Source organism: Rhinopithecus roxellana, chromosome 19 (assembly GCF_007565055.1).
Source record: "Rhinopithecus roxellana isolate Shanxi Qingling chromosome 19, ASM756505v1, whole genome shotgun sequence".
NCBI lineage: Eukaryota > Metazoa > Chordata > Mammalia > Primates > Cercopithecidae > Rhinopithecus > Rhinopithecus roxellana.
The window spans coordinates 61,651,533-61,672,457 of NC_044567.1; the positions used below are offsets into that span (position 1 = coordinate 61,651,533).

At 56.8% G+C, this 20,925-nt stretch overlaps 1 protein-coding gene across 1 annotated transcript; it reads left to right on the forward strand.

Moving 5' to 3' along the window:
• Positions 1 to 1,030: 1,030 nt before the first annotated feature.
• On the forward strand, positions 1,031 to 20,562 carry SLC9A3R1 (SLC9A3 regulator 1). Its single transcript, XM_010387654.2, has 6 exons — positions 1,031 to 1,715; positions 12,938 to 13,099; positions 14,268 to 14,421; positions 18,148 to 18,188; positions 19,362 to 19,451; positions 19,683 to 20,562. The coding sequence occupies exons 1-6, from the start codon at positions 1,275 to 1,277 to the stop codon at positions 19,869 to 19,871; spliced, it is 1,077 nt and encodes a 358-aa protein (XP_010385956.1). The 5' UTR covers positions 1,031 to 1,274; the 3' UTR covers positions 19,872 to 20,562.
• The last annotated feature ends 363 nt before the right edge of the window (positions 20,563 to 20,925 follow it).

Below are 20,925 nucleotides of genomic sequence, written 5' to 3' on the forward strand. Positions count from 1 at the left end.
TTTCCCTGTGGAGTGTACCCAGAGGTTGATTACCTGAGTCTGTCCTGCCTCTCCCCACCCCACCTCCCTAGTCAAACGCTGCGCCAAAGCCCATGCCATTGCCCTAGGTGGCCTGTCTTCAGTGGGCTGCCCCTCCAGGTCCCAGGCTCTCCTTCGCGGAGCCCTCACCTTCCCAGCAGGGATCAGAACCTGCACTCTATGCAAGTCCTGGGACAGCACAAAGTGGATTAGGGTTAGGGTTCCCACAAACGGAAAAATGTTATTCAAACAACGCTGTAGGTTCCGAGGAGGCCCTCCGTCTTAATTCTCAAGACCGCTAGGCCCTCGCTGCCCCGAGCGGGAGCGGTCGCCACGGCAACAGCCTCTCCCTCTCAACTGGAGCTGCACCCAGGCTTTGGCTAAAGGCTGTTAAAACGTTGGCCAGGTGCGGTGGCTCACGCCTGTAATCCCAGGGCGGATCATCTGAAGTCAGGAGTTTGAAACCATTCTGGCCAACATGGCGAAATTCCGTCTCTACTAAAAATACAAAAATTAGCCGGGCGTGGTGGTGCGCGCCTGTAATCCCAGCTACTCGGGAGGCTGAGGCAGGAGAATCGCTTGAACCCGGGAGGCGGAGGTTGCAGTGATCCGAGATCGCGCCACCGCACTCCAGCCTGGGCGACAGAGCGAGACTCCGTCTCAAAAAAAAAAAAAAAAAAAAGTTAGGGTCCTTTATCCGAGGGCCGGCTCTCCTCACTCCCCGCCACAGGTAGGGGAAACCAGGCCTGAGCCGGCTGGCCCCACCGCCCAGAACCGGGAACTCGGCGGGCCACGCCCCTGCCACCCCAGCGCCCGCCGCTCGGTAACAAACACTTCCACTTCCTGAGCGCACTGTCTTCGCCCGCTGCGGGGCGCAGTGCCGAGCACAGGACCCGCCCCGCGCGTTCCCATTGGCCGGCGCCGTTCACCCGGACGGAGCGCCCCGGCCCGCAGCCCCCTATTGGCCCGCTGAGGTCCCCACCCTCAGCGAGGCCCCGCCCCCGGGGTAAGGAGCTGGGGCGGGCTCTGGGACGCTCAGACGCCGCGCGGGGCGGGGATTGGTCCGAGCAGTTCTCTCGGCTCCTCGCGGCCCGCGGCTGCCGGCGGTTCCTGGGACACCTGCTCGCTTAGCCCGTCCGGCGGCTCAGGGCTTCCCCGCTGCGCTCCTGGTTCGCCGGACGGGAAGAAGGGCTGGGCTGTCCCGTCCTATCCCCATCGGAACCCCAAGTCGCGCCGCTGACCCGTCGCAGGGCGAGATGAGCGCGGACGCGGCGGCCGGGGCGCCCCTGCCCCGGCTCTGCTGCCTGGAGAAGGGTCCGAACGGCTACGGCTTCCACTTGCACGGGGAGAAGGGCAAGTTGGGCCAGTACATCCGGCTGGTGGAGCCCGGCTCGCCGGCCGAGAAGGCGGGGCTGCTGGCGGGGGACCGGCTGGTGGAGGTGAACGGCGAAAATGTGGAGAAGGAGACCCACCAGCAGGTGGTGAGCCGCATCCGCGCCGCACTCAACGCCGTGCGCCTGCTGGTGGTCGACCCCGAGACGGACGAGCAGCTGCAGAAGCTTGGCGTCCAGGTCCGAGAGGAACTGCTAAGCGCCCAGGAAACGCCGGGGCAGGCCGAGCCGCCGGCCGCCGCCGAGGCGCAGGGGGCTGGCAATGAAAATGAGCCTCGCGAGGCCGACAAGAGCCACCTGGAGCAGGTAAGCTCGGCCCGGGCCGCGCAGGCTGGAATGGAGTGGAAGGGGGATCCGGAGAGACCCAGGTGCCCCGACCGTCCAGCCCCGGCGCCTGCCGTCGGTTTTCTGAAACTCGAGCTGCGAGGGGGAGACCGCTTCCGCCCGCCTACCAGGCGCTCTGGCACATCCTAGGCAGGCCTGGAGCTGCGTCCCGCGACCTCCTCTCCTTCCCAGGCTGTGCTGGGAGCCTGAGCGCCTTTGCCGCCTGCACCTCTTGTTCCCTGGCCTTTGGGAGGGCGGCGCAGGGGAACCCAGCCCCACTTCCCTCGGGTCTGCGGGTGTCTGCTCCCCTTCCTCGGAATCCCCCAATCCTGCCCGTCCCCTGACGCCCTCTCCTCGTTCACCCCAGTCCGTAGATGGGCCAGGGAGGAAGGGCTGTCCTCCCCAGAGGTGCCAGCGTCCTCCGCCACTCCTATGTCAAAAGCTAGAGGAATAGCATTACTCCTCCTGTGCGGAGCCCCGGCGCGAGGAGGCCCTTCCCGCAGCCCGCCGGTGTGTGTCCTGAACTTCAGTCCTGCGGGACTTCATCCTCCCGAAGTCCTGTGTGACTTCTAAGGGAGAAGAAGCCCCACCATCTCAGGGCGGTGTGGGGGTTGCCTGGCGGGGAGGAGGAGCCAAGGCATCTCGGAGTGGTGGTTCTGCCACCTCAGAGGATTTACGATTCTCAGGAATGTGAGGAGTAAGCGCCTAGAGCTGTATCTGGGAGGGGAGGGGGAAGACCTTAGAAGAAGAGAAAGATGGCTAGGGGGAGGGGAAAGAGCTCCTGGAGCTCACGGCTCTGTGTGCGCCAGCGGAGCTCACGGTGAGCCGGTGGTCTTGCCCTGGCCTTGCCACGGTCACTCTGGTGCCCACACAGCCAGTAGGCCGGTTGCTTTTTGCCCATGTTTGGTGTTTGCCCATAGGATCCCAGTTTGGATCAGCTGCAGGAGGGGCAGCTGGCAAAACAGGAGTTGTGCTGAGCCTCCTGTCCCCAGAGAGTGGAGTGGTGTACTGTGTAGGGCAGGGCCTGAGCCTCCCAGGGCCCCTTCAGCTTGCACCAGCTCGCCCTGGTGGCAGTGTCTGATGGGAGCGTCCATGGGGACCAGGAGGATCCTTCTGGACAGAGAAAGGGTACAGTTTGGCATTAAGGGAGAAGGCAAAGCCCTAGAGGATCAACTGGTTTGGTGGAAGTGAGGTCACCAGAAGCCCTGTCCAGCCAGAGCTGGGTGCTGGGAATGCCAGGGCCACCAGGCTCCCACTTCCTGCCCCTGCCAACCTGGCATTGGCAAGGGGAGGGGGAAGGGACCTGAGCACCCGGAGCAAGGGGGTTGACACCAGGGAGTTGGGGCTGATGATCTCCAGTCCCAGGCAGAAATCCAGTGTGAACTTTGTGCTGAGTCCATCGATCGATTTGACATTCCTTTTTTTTTTTTTTTGGACTTTGGAACCCACACAAATACTCACCCACCCCCACCCCCCACAAGTTGCAGTCTCATTCAGCTCCTCCCTTTGCCCTTTTGGTTATGCTGCTGGGTGCCAGAGGGCCTGGGAGGCTAACGTGGAGGCCTGGCATAGCACACGTGCCCAAAGGCAGCAGCTTTGAGCTTCCTGGGTGAGCACAGAATCAGATTCCTGCATGTTTTGGAGGGACACCTACATTTGTGTGTACTTTGTTAGGCCAGGAGATGAGAGAAGAGCCACCAGCAAATCCTGGGGACACCATCACCAGCCAAGTCCCAGGACTTCTGAGCTTTGGTTCTCCCATCTGTGAGATGGAGGCATTGGGCGATGTGATGCCTGCCTTCTCTAGAATTGTAGAAATGACGTGAAGTACCTGAGCCTCTTATTAAATTTTTAAATGCTGAACCGCACTCCTTCATGCCCGGCGTTTGAATCCCAGATCTTTAAACTGACTCCTAGTCAACAGCATTGAGTCCCTCTAGCAGAAAATCTCTGAAATCCTGTGTGTTGAGCAGACAGATGGCCCATGCGGTTATTGCAAAAAATGTTAACAGACATTGTAAGAGTTCTTTTTTCTTTAGTAGTTCTTTCCTACTAAAGCATCAAATGGAGGTTTGCCAATTCGTTTTAGTCTGAATTTGTGTGCAAGGTGGGGCTGTTTCCTTATCTTCATTAGCCCTCCACTTACTAAGTGAGGATCTCAGTGGAAAAGTGTGGCACAGAGAGTGGTTGACTGGGTGGCCTCTGGCTGGGAAGACCAGCCGTGTCCAGAACCACTCAGGGCAGAGGCTGATGGGTGCCTGTAACACTGGCCGTCCCCGCTGGGATGTCTAGGCCGAAGGAGGTGGAAGTGGCTCTCCAGCTCTGCCCACCGGCTTTGCTTTGTGGATGGCCTTCCCCTCATGCCCCATGGGGACAGAGGGGCAGCAACACCCACCCTGCTGCTCCCCTGCTTAAAACCCTCCTCCCCCGATTCACCACCAGTCACAGGATGAGGCCTAAACCCTTGAGTCTGGGTTCAGAGTGCCGGCCGTGCAGAGCTGAGCCAGCTCAGCTGTACTAGCCAGGCTGTGTGGAGCCAAGTTACTTCACCTCTGTAAGCCTCCATTTCCTCTTGTGTAAGTTGTTGGGGGTGATGGCAGCTACCTCGGAATTGCACGAGGCTGTGTGTAAAGCAGGTAGCTCAGTGCCTGGCACTGAGTCCAGGCTCATCCAGACTTTGCAGTTGGTATTGGAATGAATACATATTTCACAGTGATCATTGCACATCTATCATGGGGCAGCTAGCACTGGGCAGCTTGCTAGTTGGGCAAGTGCCACTGTGGCCAAGCCTGGTACCCAGTCAGTGCCCGATCAGTGGTCACTGTGGGTTAAGAATGATATGTTGTGGCTAGGTGTGGTGGCTCACACCTATAATCCCAGCACTTTGGGAGGCCAAAGTGGGAGGATCGCCTGAGCCCAGGAGTTCGAGACCAGCCTGGGCAACATGACAAGATCCTGTCTCTATTAAATTTTTGTTCCTTTTTTTTTTAAAGAGTGATATGCTGTTCCATGGCCCTTCTCCATCTGTCAGCCTGTTCTCACCACTACCTCCCTACCCCCAAAACCACACCCAGGGTCTGAATTCCTCTCTAGCCTCTGAGCCTTCACACCTGACCTTTCTGTCCCTTTCCAGGGAGCCTGTCCTTAATCCAGTAGGCAGAGTTAGCATTTCCTTTCCTTCATTTTTTTTGTGAGACAGATTCCACCCAGGCTGGAGTGGTGTCGCAACCTCTCCTCACTGCAGCCTCGACCTCCAGGGCTCAAGCAATCCTCCCACCTCATTCTCCCTAGTAGCTGGGACTACAGGCATGCACCACTACGCCCAGCTAATTTTTAAATTCTTTGTAGAGCTGGGGTTTCGCCATGTTGCCCAGGCTGGTCTTGAACTTCTGGGCTCAGGCGATCTGCCCGCCTCGGCCTCCGCCTCCTCTTTGTCCTCACATCTTTTATCGCTCTGAACACACAATATTTTAATCATCTGTTTGTGACCTTTTTCTCCACTACGTGGTAACCCCAAGGGCATCAACTGTGGCCTATTTGTGTTTCTATCCCCAGCGCAGTCCTTGGCACATGGCAGGGAGGCTCTCAAAAACAGTTTTTGAATTAATGAATGAATATATAACAACAGTCAGGGACCTTTGTCCTTATTTAGCTCATCCCGCCCCACCCAGAGATTGGAATTCCAGATAGAACCTACCAACTCCTCTTTCTTGCCTGCTAGCAGCTTCCATTTGAAAACTAGAAAGTCAAAAGTCCAGGCTTTGGGGTCAGCCAGATCAGTGTTGAATCCCAGCTCTGCCTTGTGCTGGCTCTGGGATCCTGGGAGTTCATTTTTCCCTGCAACCCTCAGCCTCCACCTCTGTGAAAGGCACTGCCCCCAGGGTTACTGGGAAGATTTGGTGACATGACAGGTGTGTAAATGAAAGTGCCCAGCTTGGGGTGTTTCCTGCCAGCCCTGACCCTGATCCCAGAGGCAGAGAGTGCAGGCACCCCAGGGAGCAAGGTGGGTGGCGGGGCACAGTTAGCTGGAGGACCATCAACCTCTTTGCCAGGGCGGGCAGGCCGTTTTACACCAACCAAGTTGGAGCTCTGGTAAGGGCAGAACCGAGTTTGAGCTGCTGGGTGTTTGGATTTCAAATGGACAGGGTATGTGATTGTGTGTTTGGATCTCTTTCTTTGCTGGCAAAACAGTGTAGCCCTGGTTCTTACCTTCAGGCTCCTGTTAACTCAGTAATTCTGGAGATGATTCTCTTGGAGATAGAGGGGGGCTTCCTGGCTGGATGCAGTGACTTGTGCCTGTAATCCCAGCACTTCGGGAGGCTGAGGCAGGAGGATTGCTTGAGCCCAGGAGTTTGAGACCAGCCTGGGCAGCACAGTGAGACCTCGTCTCTACCAAGAAAAAAGAGGGGCGAGGGTGAATGGGGGCTTCCTTCTCAAGGAACTCCGTATGTCTAGATGAGGTCCTTCTTCCCTTTCCCAGATGTCCCATCTCAGTGGTCCCTGGGAAAGTGGGGTGGGGAATTAAATAAGAAACTCAGGCTGGGCACAGTGGCTCACACCCGTAATCCCAGCACTTTGGGAGGCCGAGGTGGGTGAATCAGTTGAGGTCAGGAGTTCACGATCAGCCTGACCAACATGGTAAAACCCCATCTCTACTAAAATACAAAAATTAGCCAGGCGTGGTGACAGGCTCCTGTAGTCCCAGCTACTTGGGAGACTGAGGCAGGAGAATGGCTTGAACCTGGAAAGTGGGGGTTGCAGTGAGTTGACATCGCGCCACTGCTCTCCACCCCGGGTGACAGAGTGGGACTCGTCTCCAAAAATAAGACGAAACTCAGCCGAGGTCTTGTTGGTGCTGCAGGGCTCTTTATAAGGAGAAACCAGAGCTCTAGACTCCAATAACGAGTGTTCCTCTGCTTTCGTTGCTCTAAGATAGAGTGGCCCTACCTGGAAGGAAACTTGTAATGTGCCTTTAGGCGCTCTACCTATGACATAAAGATGTTGATATGCATTTCTTTCTTTCTTTCTTTTTTTTTTTCCCCTGAGACAGAGGCTTGTTCTGTCACCCAGGCTGGAGTGCAGTGGTGCGGTCTCAGCTCACTGCAACCTCCGTCTCCCAGGTTCAAGCAATTCTCCTGCCTCAGCCTCCCATGTAGCTGGGATTACAGGCACCTGCCACCACACTGTGCTAATTTTTGTATTTTTAGTAGAGACAGGATTTCACTACGTTGGCCAGGCTGGGTGGCACCTGCTACCACACCCTGCTAATTTTTGTATTTTTAGTAGAGACGGGGTTTCACCACGTTGGCCAGGCTGATTTCAAACTCCTGACCTCAGATAATCCACCTGCCTTGGCCTCCCAAAGTGCTGGGATTATAGGCATGAGCCACCGCACCCAGCCGATATGCATTTCATTGTCCCCCAGACAAATTAGCTATTGTTTTCTCCATTTTGTGGGTTGACAGTAAGTGTTCAATACGTAGTAGCTACTATTTGTGTTAGCAGTGTACTAAGTACTAACCCTCCCTGTCTCATTTAATCCATATGACCACTAGTGAGGCAGATATTGGCCCCATTCTCTGCCTATGGAGGCTGAGACTTGATCAGTTAAGGTGGCCATGGTGGGTCCCAGGACTCTCAGCTAGCGACTCCTCCCACACAGCGCAGGGGTGCGCCTTGGAACCCAGCCCTCTGACTCCCAGTGCCTGCACAGCCATTTGGCCACACGAGTAGTCTGTGCTTGATGCCTGACTCTGCCAGGTGTTTCTGCCCATCATATTCTGAGCCACAGCTGGACTTACGTTCCACACATGGCTGGCATTATATATCTACTGGACAGTGCTACTCTGGATCTGAGCTGAAATCCTGCCTTCGCCCATCAGCCATGTGTACTTGAGCAATTGACTCCAGCTTTTTGAAGCTGAGTTTCCTTTTCTGTGAAATGATTGCAATAGTACCTTCCTTGTAGGACTAAAATTGGCTCCTAAGAAAATACACGTAAAGAGCTCAGTGCCTAACATATAGTAGGTGTTCAGTAATCAGCACCTCCTATTACTTCAGTGTTGAGCCTCAATTTCACAAGCTCCTTGAAGGTTCTTAATAGCCCCTTGGGACAGCCCCTGGGGGTTAAATCCAGAGACTTCTGGGAGGAGGGTGAGGGATGAGGAGGGAGGCAGAAGGGAAGGCATGGGGCGGCCAGCCCTGGATGGTGTCCATCCGGGCTGCAGCCCAGGTACCAGCCTGCTCCATCCCAGGCTTGCCCAGCCCTGGGGAGACCTGAGCCAGACTCTGCCCCCTCCCGCCCCCGTGGGTCTCCATGGCTGGCACAGGAAGAAGAGGTTACTAGCCAGAAGGAGAACCTGGTTCAGACCTCTGAGTCCTGGGGGTATCTGTCAGACCAGCAGCCCTCACTTTAGTTTATGACTCCCTCCTGGTTCCCACCCTACCAGACTCCAGGGAAAGCTCTTCCCACTGAGAAATAGGAAGGAGGAGATCAAGGGCTAGGAGCATTGAGTGACCTTTTTTGCACATGGAGGCATCCAACATTCTCCTGCTGCCTGCACAGACCTGGAGGGATGTGAAAGGTGGAAGGTCCTGTAGGGTAAAATGAGGTGACATCAGGGCCACTAGGCAGGGCCAGTGACAGCCAAGCCCCCTGTACCTCACCTAGGGTAAGGAGAAGGCACCTTCTGCCTAGAGGTGTGGACACTGGCTGAGTGTCTGGAGCCCCTGGTCACTTCCCGGTGCCCCCAGGCTGCCTGTCATGCAGCACTCCAGGCAGGGCCAGCTGTCTCCATCCTGGCTTCCTTGAAGAGCCAGCACCAGAGACCCAGCCCTGTCTCCAGAATCTGGGGAACAAACTGAGCTGCCTCCCAGAGCAAACATGGCTCTTACCCCCAACATACTCTTGACACACACACCCCAGCCCCCCGAGAACAGCCAGGGCTCCCTCCTGCCCCCTTCCATATCCCCTTGTTGGGGCTGATTTTCCTGTATTGGGCATCGCGGCACTGGTCTTCTTTGCATAAACAAGAGCCCTGGGCTGGGGGAGGTGCAGTCTTGAGAGGTGGGGTTACCTCTGTTGTTCCCCTGGACACCCAAGTGGTCTTCCTACTCCTCCAGCCCCTTTCCTCTGGGGTCCTGAGCTGGCTGGCTCGAAGGAAGCAGGCTGGCTATTTCTGTAGGGCCCATCACTATGGCATCAGCCAGGGCGGGGCTGGGCCCAATGGGGCGTTGGCCTCAGGCTCCCGCAGCCTTCCCCGAAGGGAGGAAGGAGGAGCAGGGAGCGGCCCTGGGCCTGCTCCCCAGAGACGGTCACTGGGATTAGGGTATCGACTTTCCCTAGCTTTCCAGGTGACTGCTGGTGACGCCTATTGAATTCCGTGCCCGCCATCCGCTCCCTGGACTGCGTGGGTGGAGGTGATGGGGTGGGTGGAGGTGATGGGGCCGCCACTTGGGGCGGGGTGAAGCTCCCTGGGGGAAAGGACAGATAAAGGGAGGCAGCCTGAGGGCGGAGGAGGCCCTGGGAGAAGGGTGTGGGAGCAGCTCTCCCGGCAGGGTCTTTTCTGGAAAGCCAGCCAGCATTGTGTGAAAGTGAGAGTCTCCAGCCTGTCCAACCCTGGGTCACCCCGGCTGAGCTGCGCTGCCCATCGGCTGCGTGGCCTCATGTTCCCTCCTGTCGATTCTGGCTCTCTGCCAGTCTCCTCTCTGAGCAGACCCTGATTTTGTCGTGAACTTGGGTCTCCCGGGCTGTCGTCGTCACTGGAGATCCACTTTGCCCTCTGGAACTCACTGGAGCTGTGTTCCTTTTTAGGCTCCTCCTCCCACCATGCTTTGGGCCTCTCTGTAGCTGGCTCCTCCTAAGCTCCTGGGGGCCACACACCACGCCCAGCATGCCTGGACGTCACTCCCATTTACCCCCTTTCCCCAGAGGCAGAACCCAACCCTGCCCCAGCTTGGGGGTGAGGGTCCAAGAGCAATGGTGGCTGAGCTCGGCCAGGTACCCCACAACTCCCCATCTTCTCCTCTCAGTGCTGGGCCTGGAGACCACAGGCCAGGCCCCACGGATCCCCAGGGGGGCTGCCCCAAGGGACTCCCCCTGCCAGCCCCAGCCTCCACCCAGGCTGGGATGGGCTGGCTTGATGGGCTGACTCAGCAGCTGGCACTGACACCTCCTGGAGACAGCTGGGAGGCTCCTGCTAGGGGAGAGGTGAGGCCCTTGGAGAGTGGGAACCCCCTTCCTGTGTGAGGGGAGGCAGTCTCTAGGGACTTGGGAAGGAAGCTCTACAGGTGCATTGGAGCTGTCTAAATGCCGGTGGGGCCTACCTGGGGCTTCCCATCTCCTTGTCCAGCCATCCCCTCAGGTCCTAGAGCCACCACAGAGCCACGTCTAGACAGAACAGTGGAGCAGTCCCAGTGCAGAGGAAGGGAACAGAGGGCACCTGAGCCCCTCAGTCTGGGTCCCCCATTTCCCCTTGAACTGCATGACTTGGTGCTGGCAGAGCGGAGCAAGGCTCAAAGGAGGCCCTGGAGCTTTGGCACCATATGTCACTAGGCGAGGGGCACTGGGGTGAAGATCAGTGAGGGAAGCCCACAGCACAGAGACCAGGGCCAGAGGACCGGCATCCCAAAGGCAGCGAGCACAGCCCTGCCCTGCCAGCCGGGGGAGCGCCCAGAGCCACCTGCCCCCAGTCCAGCCATGCCCCTGTCCCATCACCCACGCCAGGCTTCATCCCCCAGCTCAGGCCGTAGCTCCAGCTACGAGAGGCCCTAAGCACCTGGAAGGAAGGCTGTGGTTTCTTCAGCTCCCAGCCCACCTCTAGCAGAGGCTGCAGCCTATGCCCTGGAGAGAGCCCCTGTCTGCCCTCCACGGCCTGACTCCTGTTGGGACCTCACCTCCCAGTGGATTGCCCCATTCTGGACTTGGATCATTAAGGAGCACCCTGCAGTGTGGTGGAAGGAGGACAGGTTCCAAGTCAGAGACCAGGGTTGGAGTTCTGGCTGTGTGATGTCAGGCAGTGGGCTCAACATCTCTGAGCCTCAGTTTCCCCATCTCAAAAACAGCTGCCAAGCCCCAGCCAGGTTGTTATGGGAAGGTTTTTGGGAGTGCAGGGACTGTGGAGGGAAGTCGGAGGAGGTCACTAGAGCTGCCCCCTGCCTGTCCTGAGATTTCACCCTCCCCACTTTCTCAGGGTGTCAGCCAGGTCCTGCAGCTCGGTCTGGCTGAAGCAGAAAGCTGCGCTTGTCCCGGTGACGGCAACTGGTCAGACTTGTTTCTGCTCACCTAGGGCCTGGGGGAGGGCCTGGCTGGGAGCTTTGTGGAGGGATTAGCTCTAGGGGAGAAGAGCCTCACTTACTCCCGGAACAAGATCCCGTAGGGCTGTGGGAGTGCCGGGGGTGAGCCTGGGGCAGGTGACAGCTGAACAAGCTGGGAGTGGGCCCTGCAGTGAGGCAGGGGATGGGCCAGGGAGAACAAGGCAAGAGGCTTCATTCAGGGTTCCTAAGGCTTCATTCAGGGTTCCTAAGCCTTTGTGAGCCCCTCACTTTTTTACCACTCATTTAACCGTCTTTGTTGTTGGGGTAAGGGCCCCTCGAGCCTGGATTTGGGTATGAAGCACAGGAAGAAAGACCTGCTCAAGCCTTTAAAGGAATGCAAAGTCATCCTCTAGCCACCCCAGAGACCGAAAGGCTGGGGATTGAGTCTCCTGCAGATGGTGGCAGCCTCCTGGGGCTGGCAAGTTGGGACAGAGGCCCATACACCCTCTTGGGCACGCCTTCCCACTCCTCTCGGCCCTCTCCACTCCCAGCTGGGGATTTGGGTTTCAGAGCAGCCTGGCACACACACCCCCACCCCACCAGAATCTCACTCCCAGCTTCCTATGACTATTCATTAGTATTCACAACAATGGGAAAGTCTGGGTGTGCACAGGGATTTTTTACAGTTAGAAAGTGTTTAAGGCAATGACCTCACTGGGCCTCAGCCACCCCGGGAGGCATTTGGCAGTCAGAATGATCCATAAATGACCTGCCCCAGGTCACACAGCTCCTAAACAGGGGAGCTGGAACCTGGCTCGGAGCCTTGACTATCCACTGCTCATTGCCTGATGTGCTGAGTGATAACGCAGGGCCAGCAGGCTGGACAGCAGCCAGTGGCTCTGCACCAGGCCTGGAGGAGGGAGAGAGGGACAGGGACTCAGGCGTAGTCCTTGGGCACAGGCTTCAGCCGCCCACACCCATATTCCCTCCATCATACTGTGTGTCCAGGCCTGCAGCTTCTAAGCTGAGCTGTTTACTTTGGACCAAGCATGTTGGAAACTGTTTTCAGCTGAGTCCGAGCACTCAAAAGAAATCTGCGTGTGCCCTTTTAGTAGGTCACACCCTCCAGTCCACAGCCACACTGGGCTCCCTTTAGCCCAGCCCTGCTTTTCCCAGTCCCCTCCCCATTCAGGCTCCTCAGTTTCTGGGGTCTCTGTGCTTCCGTTGCCACCTCTGCCCTCAGGCAGCAGTGTAGGGGGAGGAGGTCTTCGAACGCCTGAGGATGGCCCCCTATCTTGTCCAGGTCCCTTGCTGTGCCGCACAATAGGTTTTTGGTTATCTGCTCCTTCTGGCTCCCTTTTGGCTGGGCCATTTGGCTTGGTGGGGGTGAGAGAGAGTTCGAGTATATGGAGGAAGGCTTTACTGTAAACACACTGACCAGCTTTCAGTAAACACCTGCCTCTTCCTCCCCTGCTGCAGAGAACAGGGTACAAAGGGGCTGGGGGTCCTCAGTCATATGCCCCAGGTCCCCAGCCTGGCTGACGGGGTGCCACACTCTGCCCCCTCTCCAGGAGGGCCAGACTGAGCCACCAATGGGGAGGGATAGGGGCCCAATCAACACAGCATGCGATTCACCTTAAGACTGTCAGAAGGGACAGGCATGTGAGAGGTAACCTGGTCCCACCCCTCATTTCCCAGAAGAGGAAACTGAGGCTTGGACAGAGCAGTGTTTTACCCATGTCACCTAAGCAGTTTGCTGCGGTGCTGGGTGTCCACACAAGTCTTTTGAGTCCTGGGCCAGAACCCTCTCAAATTGCTGTGTAGGGATCTAAGCAAATTTGCGTCCTCCCAAACCTTCCTTGTTTGGGGAGATGGGGCCAGGCAGAGGACAGGGAAGGCAGAACCTGGGGCATTGTGGAATAGCCATGGACTCTCCCCTGTCCCTGCAGCGCAAGCTTCGGCCTCGGCTCTGTACCATGAAGAAGGGCCCCAGTGGCTATGGCTTCAACCTGCACAGCGACAAGTCCAAGCCAGGCCAGTTCATCCGGTCAGTGGACCCAGACTCCCCAGCTGAAGCTTCAGGTCTCCGGGCCCAGGATCGCATTGTGGAGGTGATGCTTCTTGCCCTCTTCCTATCTGACTGCCCCGCCCCCTGCAGATCAACAGCACCTGGGACAACCATCATGCCTTCATGGGCTTGATTAGCCCATGGGCTTAGCCAGCCTGGAGCAGGCCGGATGGATGGATGGGAGGGAGGCAGGGAAGGGTGGTGGATGGATAGATGGAAGGATAGATGGACTGACTGACGGATTCCTTTCTTACCTCTACTCTCCCCTGGACTCCTCCTTGCCAAGCAGATATACTGGGCAGCCTGTGATTCACCCTTCGATCAGGGAGATGTCTGGGGACATCTCCAGAGCTTCCCTGCTGCCAGGCACACAGAGGCGGGTGGCAGTAACAAAACCCCTCTCCTGAGTTAGGCTTTTATTTAGAGAGAGAGAGAGAGAGAGAGATTTTTTTTTTTTTTTTTTTTTTTTTTGAGATGGAGTCTCGCTCTATTGCCCAGGCTGGGCTGGAGTGCAGTGGCACAATCTCAGCTCACTGCAACCTCTGCCCCCCCTGGGTTCAAGCAATTCTCCTGCCTCAACCTCCTGAGTATCTGGGATTACAGTTGGCCAGGCTGGTCTCAAACTCCTGACCTCAACTGATCCTCCCACCTCAGCCTCCCAAAGTGCTGGGATTCCAGGCGGGAGCCACCTCGTCCGGCCCCGAGTTAGGCTTTTAGACTCGCTCATTCAGTGCTCTGGCTCTGGTGTGTGCTCCTGGGAGGTGAAACGTGAACCAAATGCTCAGGCGGGTCCCAGAATCACAGTCTTAGAACCTTAGAGCTAGAGATCAGCTCTCCCAAGACTTCTCATTTTACACGTGAGAAAACCAAGGTCCAGAGAGGGAAGTCGGACAGCAAGTCCTTACCCAGACTGGGCCCCACCCCAGCCTCCCAGCTCGCTCCCATCCCATCTCTCCCAGCTGTGTTTGTTTAGTCTCGTCTGGATATTTTCGTTGGCGCTTCCCTTGTATCCTGCCTCCCCAGCTGACTGTCCATGGGAGGACCCCTGGCCTAGTTCAGGACTCTGCAGAAATGGGGGTCAGTATCCCCAAGTTGTGAACTGCAAACTGGCTGAGAAGCAAGGTGGCCACCCCCGCCCCCAGCCCTCCTCCACCTACCTGCCCCAGAACCAAGGCCTGTGCCCGTAACGCCTCCCCAACCCCCCCCTGCAGGTGAATGGGGTCTGCATGGAGGGGAAGCAGCATGGGGACGTGGTGTCCGCCATCAGGGCTGGCGGGGACGAGACCAAGCTGCTTGTGGTGGACAGGGAAACTGACGAGTTCTTCAAGAAGTGCAAAGTGACCCCATCTCAGGAGCACCTGAATGGTAAGCCGGGTGGGGCCGCTGGCCGTCCTGGGGCTGGAGGCCTCCAAGTCAGGGATGTGAGCCAGGGCTAAGACTTTGCTGGGTCCCAGGCGAGGGGTGGGCAGCTTTCCGGCGTGGGTGCTCCCTCCTTCTCCTTCATGGGAGGCCCAGAGGTGTGGGCTGGGGGAGTGGGGGCCCAGTGTAGGGAGTGGCAGTGGGTTTCCGAGGACGGCTTGTGATGGGGTCAGCTGGCATGAGGTCGCTGAGAGAAATGGACAGATCTTCTGACTCCCGGCCAAAGCTGCAGCCCCAAAGGAGGCCTGAGCCCCCAGTCCCGTCCCCACCAGCAAACTTTCAGGGCAGTGTCGATGTGAGGAAAGGGTTAACTCCGGGGAGGCCTCCAGCCTTTGCTTGGTCAGATCAGAGTCCAGTGGTGGGGCCCAGTGCCTCCCCTCCCTCCACTCAGGTTGTCTTGGAAACTCAGCCTTGCTGACTTTAGAGAGTAGTGGGTCCTCCTTCAAGCCCTGGGCCCCTGCCCTCCCCATCCCCCAGCATCACCCTGCCAAGCCTGGCGCCTCCCCCTGCCCAGTCCCGAGCCAAACAGGGCAGGGCTGCTGCACCGGGGCAGGGAGGGGTTAAGCAGTGCTCTGCTCCTTGGTCTGGACTTTCTCCCTGGGAAGATGGCTCCCTGGAGCGGGCAGGGGTGCTCTGCTCACTGGGCCATACTGAGGGTGGAACCTCTTGGGACTTTGCAGTGGGTGGGGCCTCCTGGAGACTGAAGGTTGTATGTGTAAAAGGGGATCCACACAAAGGTCTTGCTGCAGACTCCCATCCCCAGTTGGAAGGGACAACTGGGGAGGCCCTGTCCCCTTCTGGTGCAATCCAAGGCCTGGAGGCTCCTAGAAAAGAGGATGGCCCCTGGAAGTCCCTAGCTGGCTCTGGGCATGGGAGGTGGGGTACCACCTTACCCTTATCTCCCAAGTTCATGGAAACCAGGTAACTCAGATAATCCCCTTCTCCACTGATGGGGAGACTAAGGCCCAGAGAAGCCCCAGCCTTCCTCCTAGGGATCTGATATGAGGAAGACACAGCTGGAATCTGGAGTCCACTCAGCTCCTGGGATAGTCCCCTGCTTCCCCCACCCCTTCGCCCTGCAGGTAATTGGCTCCCTCAGACATTCCTGCCTCTTCTGCCTGTCTCTCGGGCTAGAGGGGCTGTAGCCTCTGGCCAAAGGACCTGAAGAGGGAGAGGCCTGGGGACAGTCTCCTCCCCGGAGTCCCTCCAGGATGGCATCCTCACCCTTTCCATAGAGAGGAATGCCCCCCTGTCCGGCAGCCAAGGTTTCACTGTGACCACTGTGAGCTGATGGGGAGGGGACAGTGAGTGTCCCTGGTGTCCCAGCAACCTGTCCTTGCCCCGGGAAGGCTGTGGGTGTCAAAGGGGAGGAGAAGATGAGAGTCGGGTATCTCTGGCTGTGTCCTGGACTGGGGACAGGGAAAAGATGACCAGGAATTTTAAACTAAGAGTTCAGAAGAAGCCCGCCTACGCTGACCAGTCCCTGGAGATGGCACAGCCACCCCTGAAGCCATGTGGGACCCCTACCCTGAGTGAGCCCAGTGAAGGTGACCCCAGACCTGTCTTCTCTCCCTCTGACCCCTCCAGGTTTCCCACTGGCTTGGGGAGGGGATACCCAGGACACACCCCTTGAGCCTTCTTGTCCCCCCTCATTTCCTGGTTGGCAAATAGGAGTTGGGATTATTTTCTCTTTTTTTTTTTTTTTTCTTTTGTTTTGAGACAGTCTTGCTCTGTCACCCAGGCTGGAGTGCGGTGGTGCGATCTCAGCTGACTGCAACGTCTGCCTCCCAGGTTCAAGTCATTCTCCTGCCTCAGTCTCCTGAGTAGATGGGACTACAGGCGTGCGGCACCACGCCCAGCAAATTTTTATATTTTTAGTAGAGACAGGGTTTCACTATATGGCCAGGATGATCTCGATCTCTTGACCTTGTGATCGCCCACCTCGGCCTCCCAAAGTGCTGGGATTATAGGTGTGAGCCACTGTGCCTGGCCTTTTTTTTTTTTCTTCTTCTTCTTTCAGACACAGTCTCACTCTGTCGCCCAGGCTAGAGTGCAATGGCACAACCTTGGCTCACTGCAACCTCTGCCTCCTGGGTTCAAGCAATTCTCCTGCCTCAGCCTCCTGAGTAGCTGGGACTACAGGCGCCCGCCACCATGCCCGGCTAATTTTTGTATTTTTAGTAGGGATGGGGTTTCACCATGTTGGCCAAGCTGGTCTCGAACTCCTGACCTCAGGTAATCCACCTGCCTCGGCCTCCCAAAGTGCTGGGATGACAGGCATGAGCCACCGAGCCCAGACTATTTTCTCTTTCAGTTGAGGCAGATACTAACTGTAGTCTGGGGTGTGGTTCCAATTTCGGTGTCATCATCATCACCTGGGAAGCATTTGGAAAATGCTGATACCTAGGCCTGCCCACTAAACCAGAATCTGTGCTGCCAAAGGTCCAGGAATCTGTACTTTAACAAGCTTCCCATGTAGGAGTTCCTAGATAGAAATTAGGCAGCAGGCCGGGTGCGGTGGCTCAAGCCTGTAATCCCAGCACTTTGGGAGGCCGAGACGGGCGGATCATGAGGTCAAGGAGATCGAGACCATCCTGGCTAACACGGTGAAACCCCGTCTCTACCAAAAAAATACAAAAATCTAGCCGGGCGAGGTGGCGGGCGCCTATAGTCCCAGCTACTCGGGAGGCTGAGGCAGGAGAATGGCGGGAACCCGGGAGGCGGAGCTTGCAGTGAGCTGAGATCCGGCCACTGCACTCCAGCCCTGGCGACAGAGCGAGACTCCGTCTCAAAAAAAAAAAAAAAAAGAAATTAGGCAGCCATCCTGGACTCTCATCTCTATCCGGGACAATGCATTTTTTAAACACCTTGTGACCCATCAGTGCCTCATAAGATCATTTTGGTAGATAGAGACCAGCAGGGTTTGTTTGTTTGTTTGTTTGTTTGTTTGTTTGTTTTGCTGGAGTCTTGCTGTGTTGCCCAGGTTGGAGTGTAGTGGCACGATCTTGGTTCACTGCAACCTCCACCTTCCGGGTTCAAACGATTCTCCCACCTCAGCCTCCCAAGTAGCTAGGATTACAGGCATGTGCCACCATGCCCGGCTAATTTTCTTTTTGTCTTTTTTAGTAGAGACAGGGTTTCACCATGTTGGCCAGGCTGGTCTTGAACTCCTGACCTCAAGTGATCCAGCTGCCTCAGCCTCCCAAATTGCTGGGATTACTGGTGTGAGCCACTACACCTGGCCCAGAAATTTTTTTGTTTTTTTTAATGACATGAAATTAAAAATATCAAAGAACACTGTAGTAAGGGTATTGCTTTGTGAAACTTTTGTTACACAAAATCTTTGTGTGTGCTGAGTCATCAAAATGCAAACAGGCCAGACATTTGCTCACACCTGTAATCTCAATACTTTGGGAGGCCAAGGTGGGAGGATTGCTTGAGGCTAGGAGTTTGAGACCAGCCTGCACAACATGGCAAGGCCCCATCTCTACAAAAAAAAAATTTTAATAAATAATAAGGCAAATGTACTCATGGTGGGTGGACATCAAAAAAGTTTGAGATGTTGACCCATGGAACAAGATCTAATGATCTGCCCAACCCCAACTCCCGCCTCCTCTCCACGCTCTATTCCATCCCCATTCCCGACTCACCTCTGTTCTCTCCTTCGCCTAGGTCCCCTGCCTGAGCCCTTCACCAATGGTGAGATACAGAAGGTAAGGGCGGGTCCCCTCTTTCTCTGGATTTCAATCCTGGGGGTGCGGGAGACAGGTCAGAAGGTGCTGTGGTTGGTAGGATAGCCATCTGGCTAAGGCCAAAACCTCAGGGTCCCCAGGTCCAGCTCCTTCTTCGGCTCCAAGCTATAGAACTGCCAGAACCCTCTTGGCCTCTGCCTGGGGCCAAAGCTGTTGGGAGGGAGAAGGCTGGCTGGGCCCCTCTGCAGCCCGCCATCCTGGGTGACAAGCCCCCGCCTCCAACTCCCCACCATACAGAAGGGGCCATTCTTCCCCCCAAGAACAGAGCTTCAGTGTCTGGCCACCGGCAGCCGGGCCCCTGCTACTTCCAGTCTGGGTTAGAAGAACAAAGCCCCTCCTCCCCCCTTCCCTGGGCAGAAGGGAAAGGGGGTGAGGCTGGGGAAGAGATGGTGGGGCTGGGCGCCAGCTGAAGCCATGGAAGAACCCAGGAAGGGGCTGGGTGCCAAGCTGATGCCCCAGCCAAAGCCTTCGCTCTGGGACAGGCCGACTCAGTCAGGCCACAGAGTAGGAACTCTCTGCAGGGTCTGCTCAAAGGTTCCCCTTCCCTAGGAGCTCCTGCCAGGGTACTTGACAAGGGGGAGGGTCCTTGGACCCAGGCCTAAACCTTCTGTCACCTCATCTTTGAATCTAGAACTTTCTATCTACTTTCTTCCTTCAAGGCCGTCCTTTGCTGCTTCAGGGTTAGGGTTTCAGGATTCCTGGGGTCAAATCCAGGCAAACAGTCAGGTGGACCACAGGAGATTCAGGGAGCACCACATGGGTTCCCTATGCCAAGCAAAGAGGCCCCCAGTGTCCCCACATTCCAAGAAGCCCCTCCCTGGTCACTGGCTCAAAAGGCAAGTCAGTATCTAAAAGCCACATTGGAGCAGCCCAGGGGGAGGGAGCGCTAATCCCATGATATCTGTACCCCTCCCATCCCTCCAGCCTGAGCAGAACCAGCCTGCCCTCTGATCCTCGAAGGAATGTAAAAAGGAGCCCCAGCAGGCTCAGGCAGTAGGAACCCAGGGTGGGTGGCCAGGGCATCAGCGCTACCTCTTCTCAGTCTGGGGCCCCTACTTCCCCAGGAGCTCCCTCCTGCCTCAGGACTCCCTCACCCCATCCTGTGACTACCCACGTCCCTCTTCTCTCTGCCAGGAGAACAGTCGTGAAGCCTTGGCAGAGGCAGCCTCAGAGAGCCCCAGGCCAGCCCTGGTGAGATCCGCCTCCAGTGACACCAGCGAGGAGGTAGGCCAGCCATGCAGGGGGTAGCAACTGGGTTACAGGAAGCCGATTCCCAGGCCCCACTTGTTCCTGGCACACCAGCCTGCCTTTGAGGTCACATGCTGAGCCGCATTCTGTTCTTGTGACCTGGCTTCCCTGGGCACGGCCCCAAGGGAGCCACCTCACTGAGGCTGAGGACCAGGGAGCCTAATGAGGGACTGACTCCCAACTTCCTGCCCCCACTTCTCTTTACAGCTGAATTCCCAAGACAGCCCCCCAAAACAGGACTCCACAGCGCCCTCGTCTACCTCCTCCTCCGACCCCATCCTGGACTTCAACATCTCCCTGGCCATGGCCAAAGAGAGGGCCCACCAGAAGCGCAGCAGCAAACGGGCCCCGCAGATGGACTGGAGCAAGAAAAACGAACTCTTCAGCAACCTCTGAGCGCCCTGCTGCCAGCCACCCGGTGACTGGCAGGGCCGAGCCAGCCTTCCACCCCACCTTTTTCCTTCTCCCCATTTACTCCCCTGAATCAACGTACAAATCAGCACCCACATCCCCTTTCTTGACAAATGATTTTTCTAGAGAACTATGTTCTTCCCTTACCTTAGGGAAGGTGAATGTGTTCCCGTCATCCTGCAATTAGAAAGGAGACTCTGCCTCCCTCCTCCTCACTGAGTGCCTCATCCTACCGGGTGTCCCTTTGCCACTCTGCCTGGGATATCGCTGGGACCTGCACCATGCCAGGATCATGGGACCAGGCAAGAGGGCACCTTTCCTTCCTCCCCCGTTTGGTAACTGGGTCCAGGGCTGATCATTGACTGCAGAACTGCCACTCTCAGTGGACAGGGCATCCGTTATCCCAAGAGCTGTGGCAGACACATCTTGCTTTCATTTGATTTTTGTTGTTAAGAGTGCAGTATTGCAGAGTCTAGAGGAATTTTTGTTTCCTTGATTAACATGATTTTCCTGGTTGTTGCATCCAGGGCATGGCAGTGGCCTCAGCCTTAAACTTTTGTTCCTACTCCCACCCTCAGAGAACTGGGCAGCGGGTTTGGCTACCCCTGCCCATCCCTGAGCCAGGTACCACCATTGTAAGGAAACACTTCAGAAATTCAGCTGGTTCCTCCAAACCCTCCAGCCTCCGTGTCTTCCTTGGGAGTTTTGTCCTCTGGCCTTGGACCCTTATAGGTAGAAAGTGAGAAATGGTAAGCTAGGGTGGTCTTTGGCTGGGAGGGTGGCGTACACTGGAGGGAGGGCCAGCTAGGGCTCCCTGTGACCCCAAGCCTGAGTAGCTTTAGCTAGAGAGCCTAGCTGCAGAAGTCCTGTGGGAAGGAGGATGCATGCACCCAGCCGGGTGTTCAGCTTGGTGGTCAGTGTGCCTGTGTCCCCCAGGCTGTAAGCACTGATGTGGGCTGGGGACCCCTTGACTAATAGGGACATTTACCAGAGGAAGTGGGAGCTCAGACATGCTCAGAGGACTCTGGGAGGTTCCTGT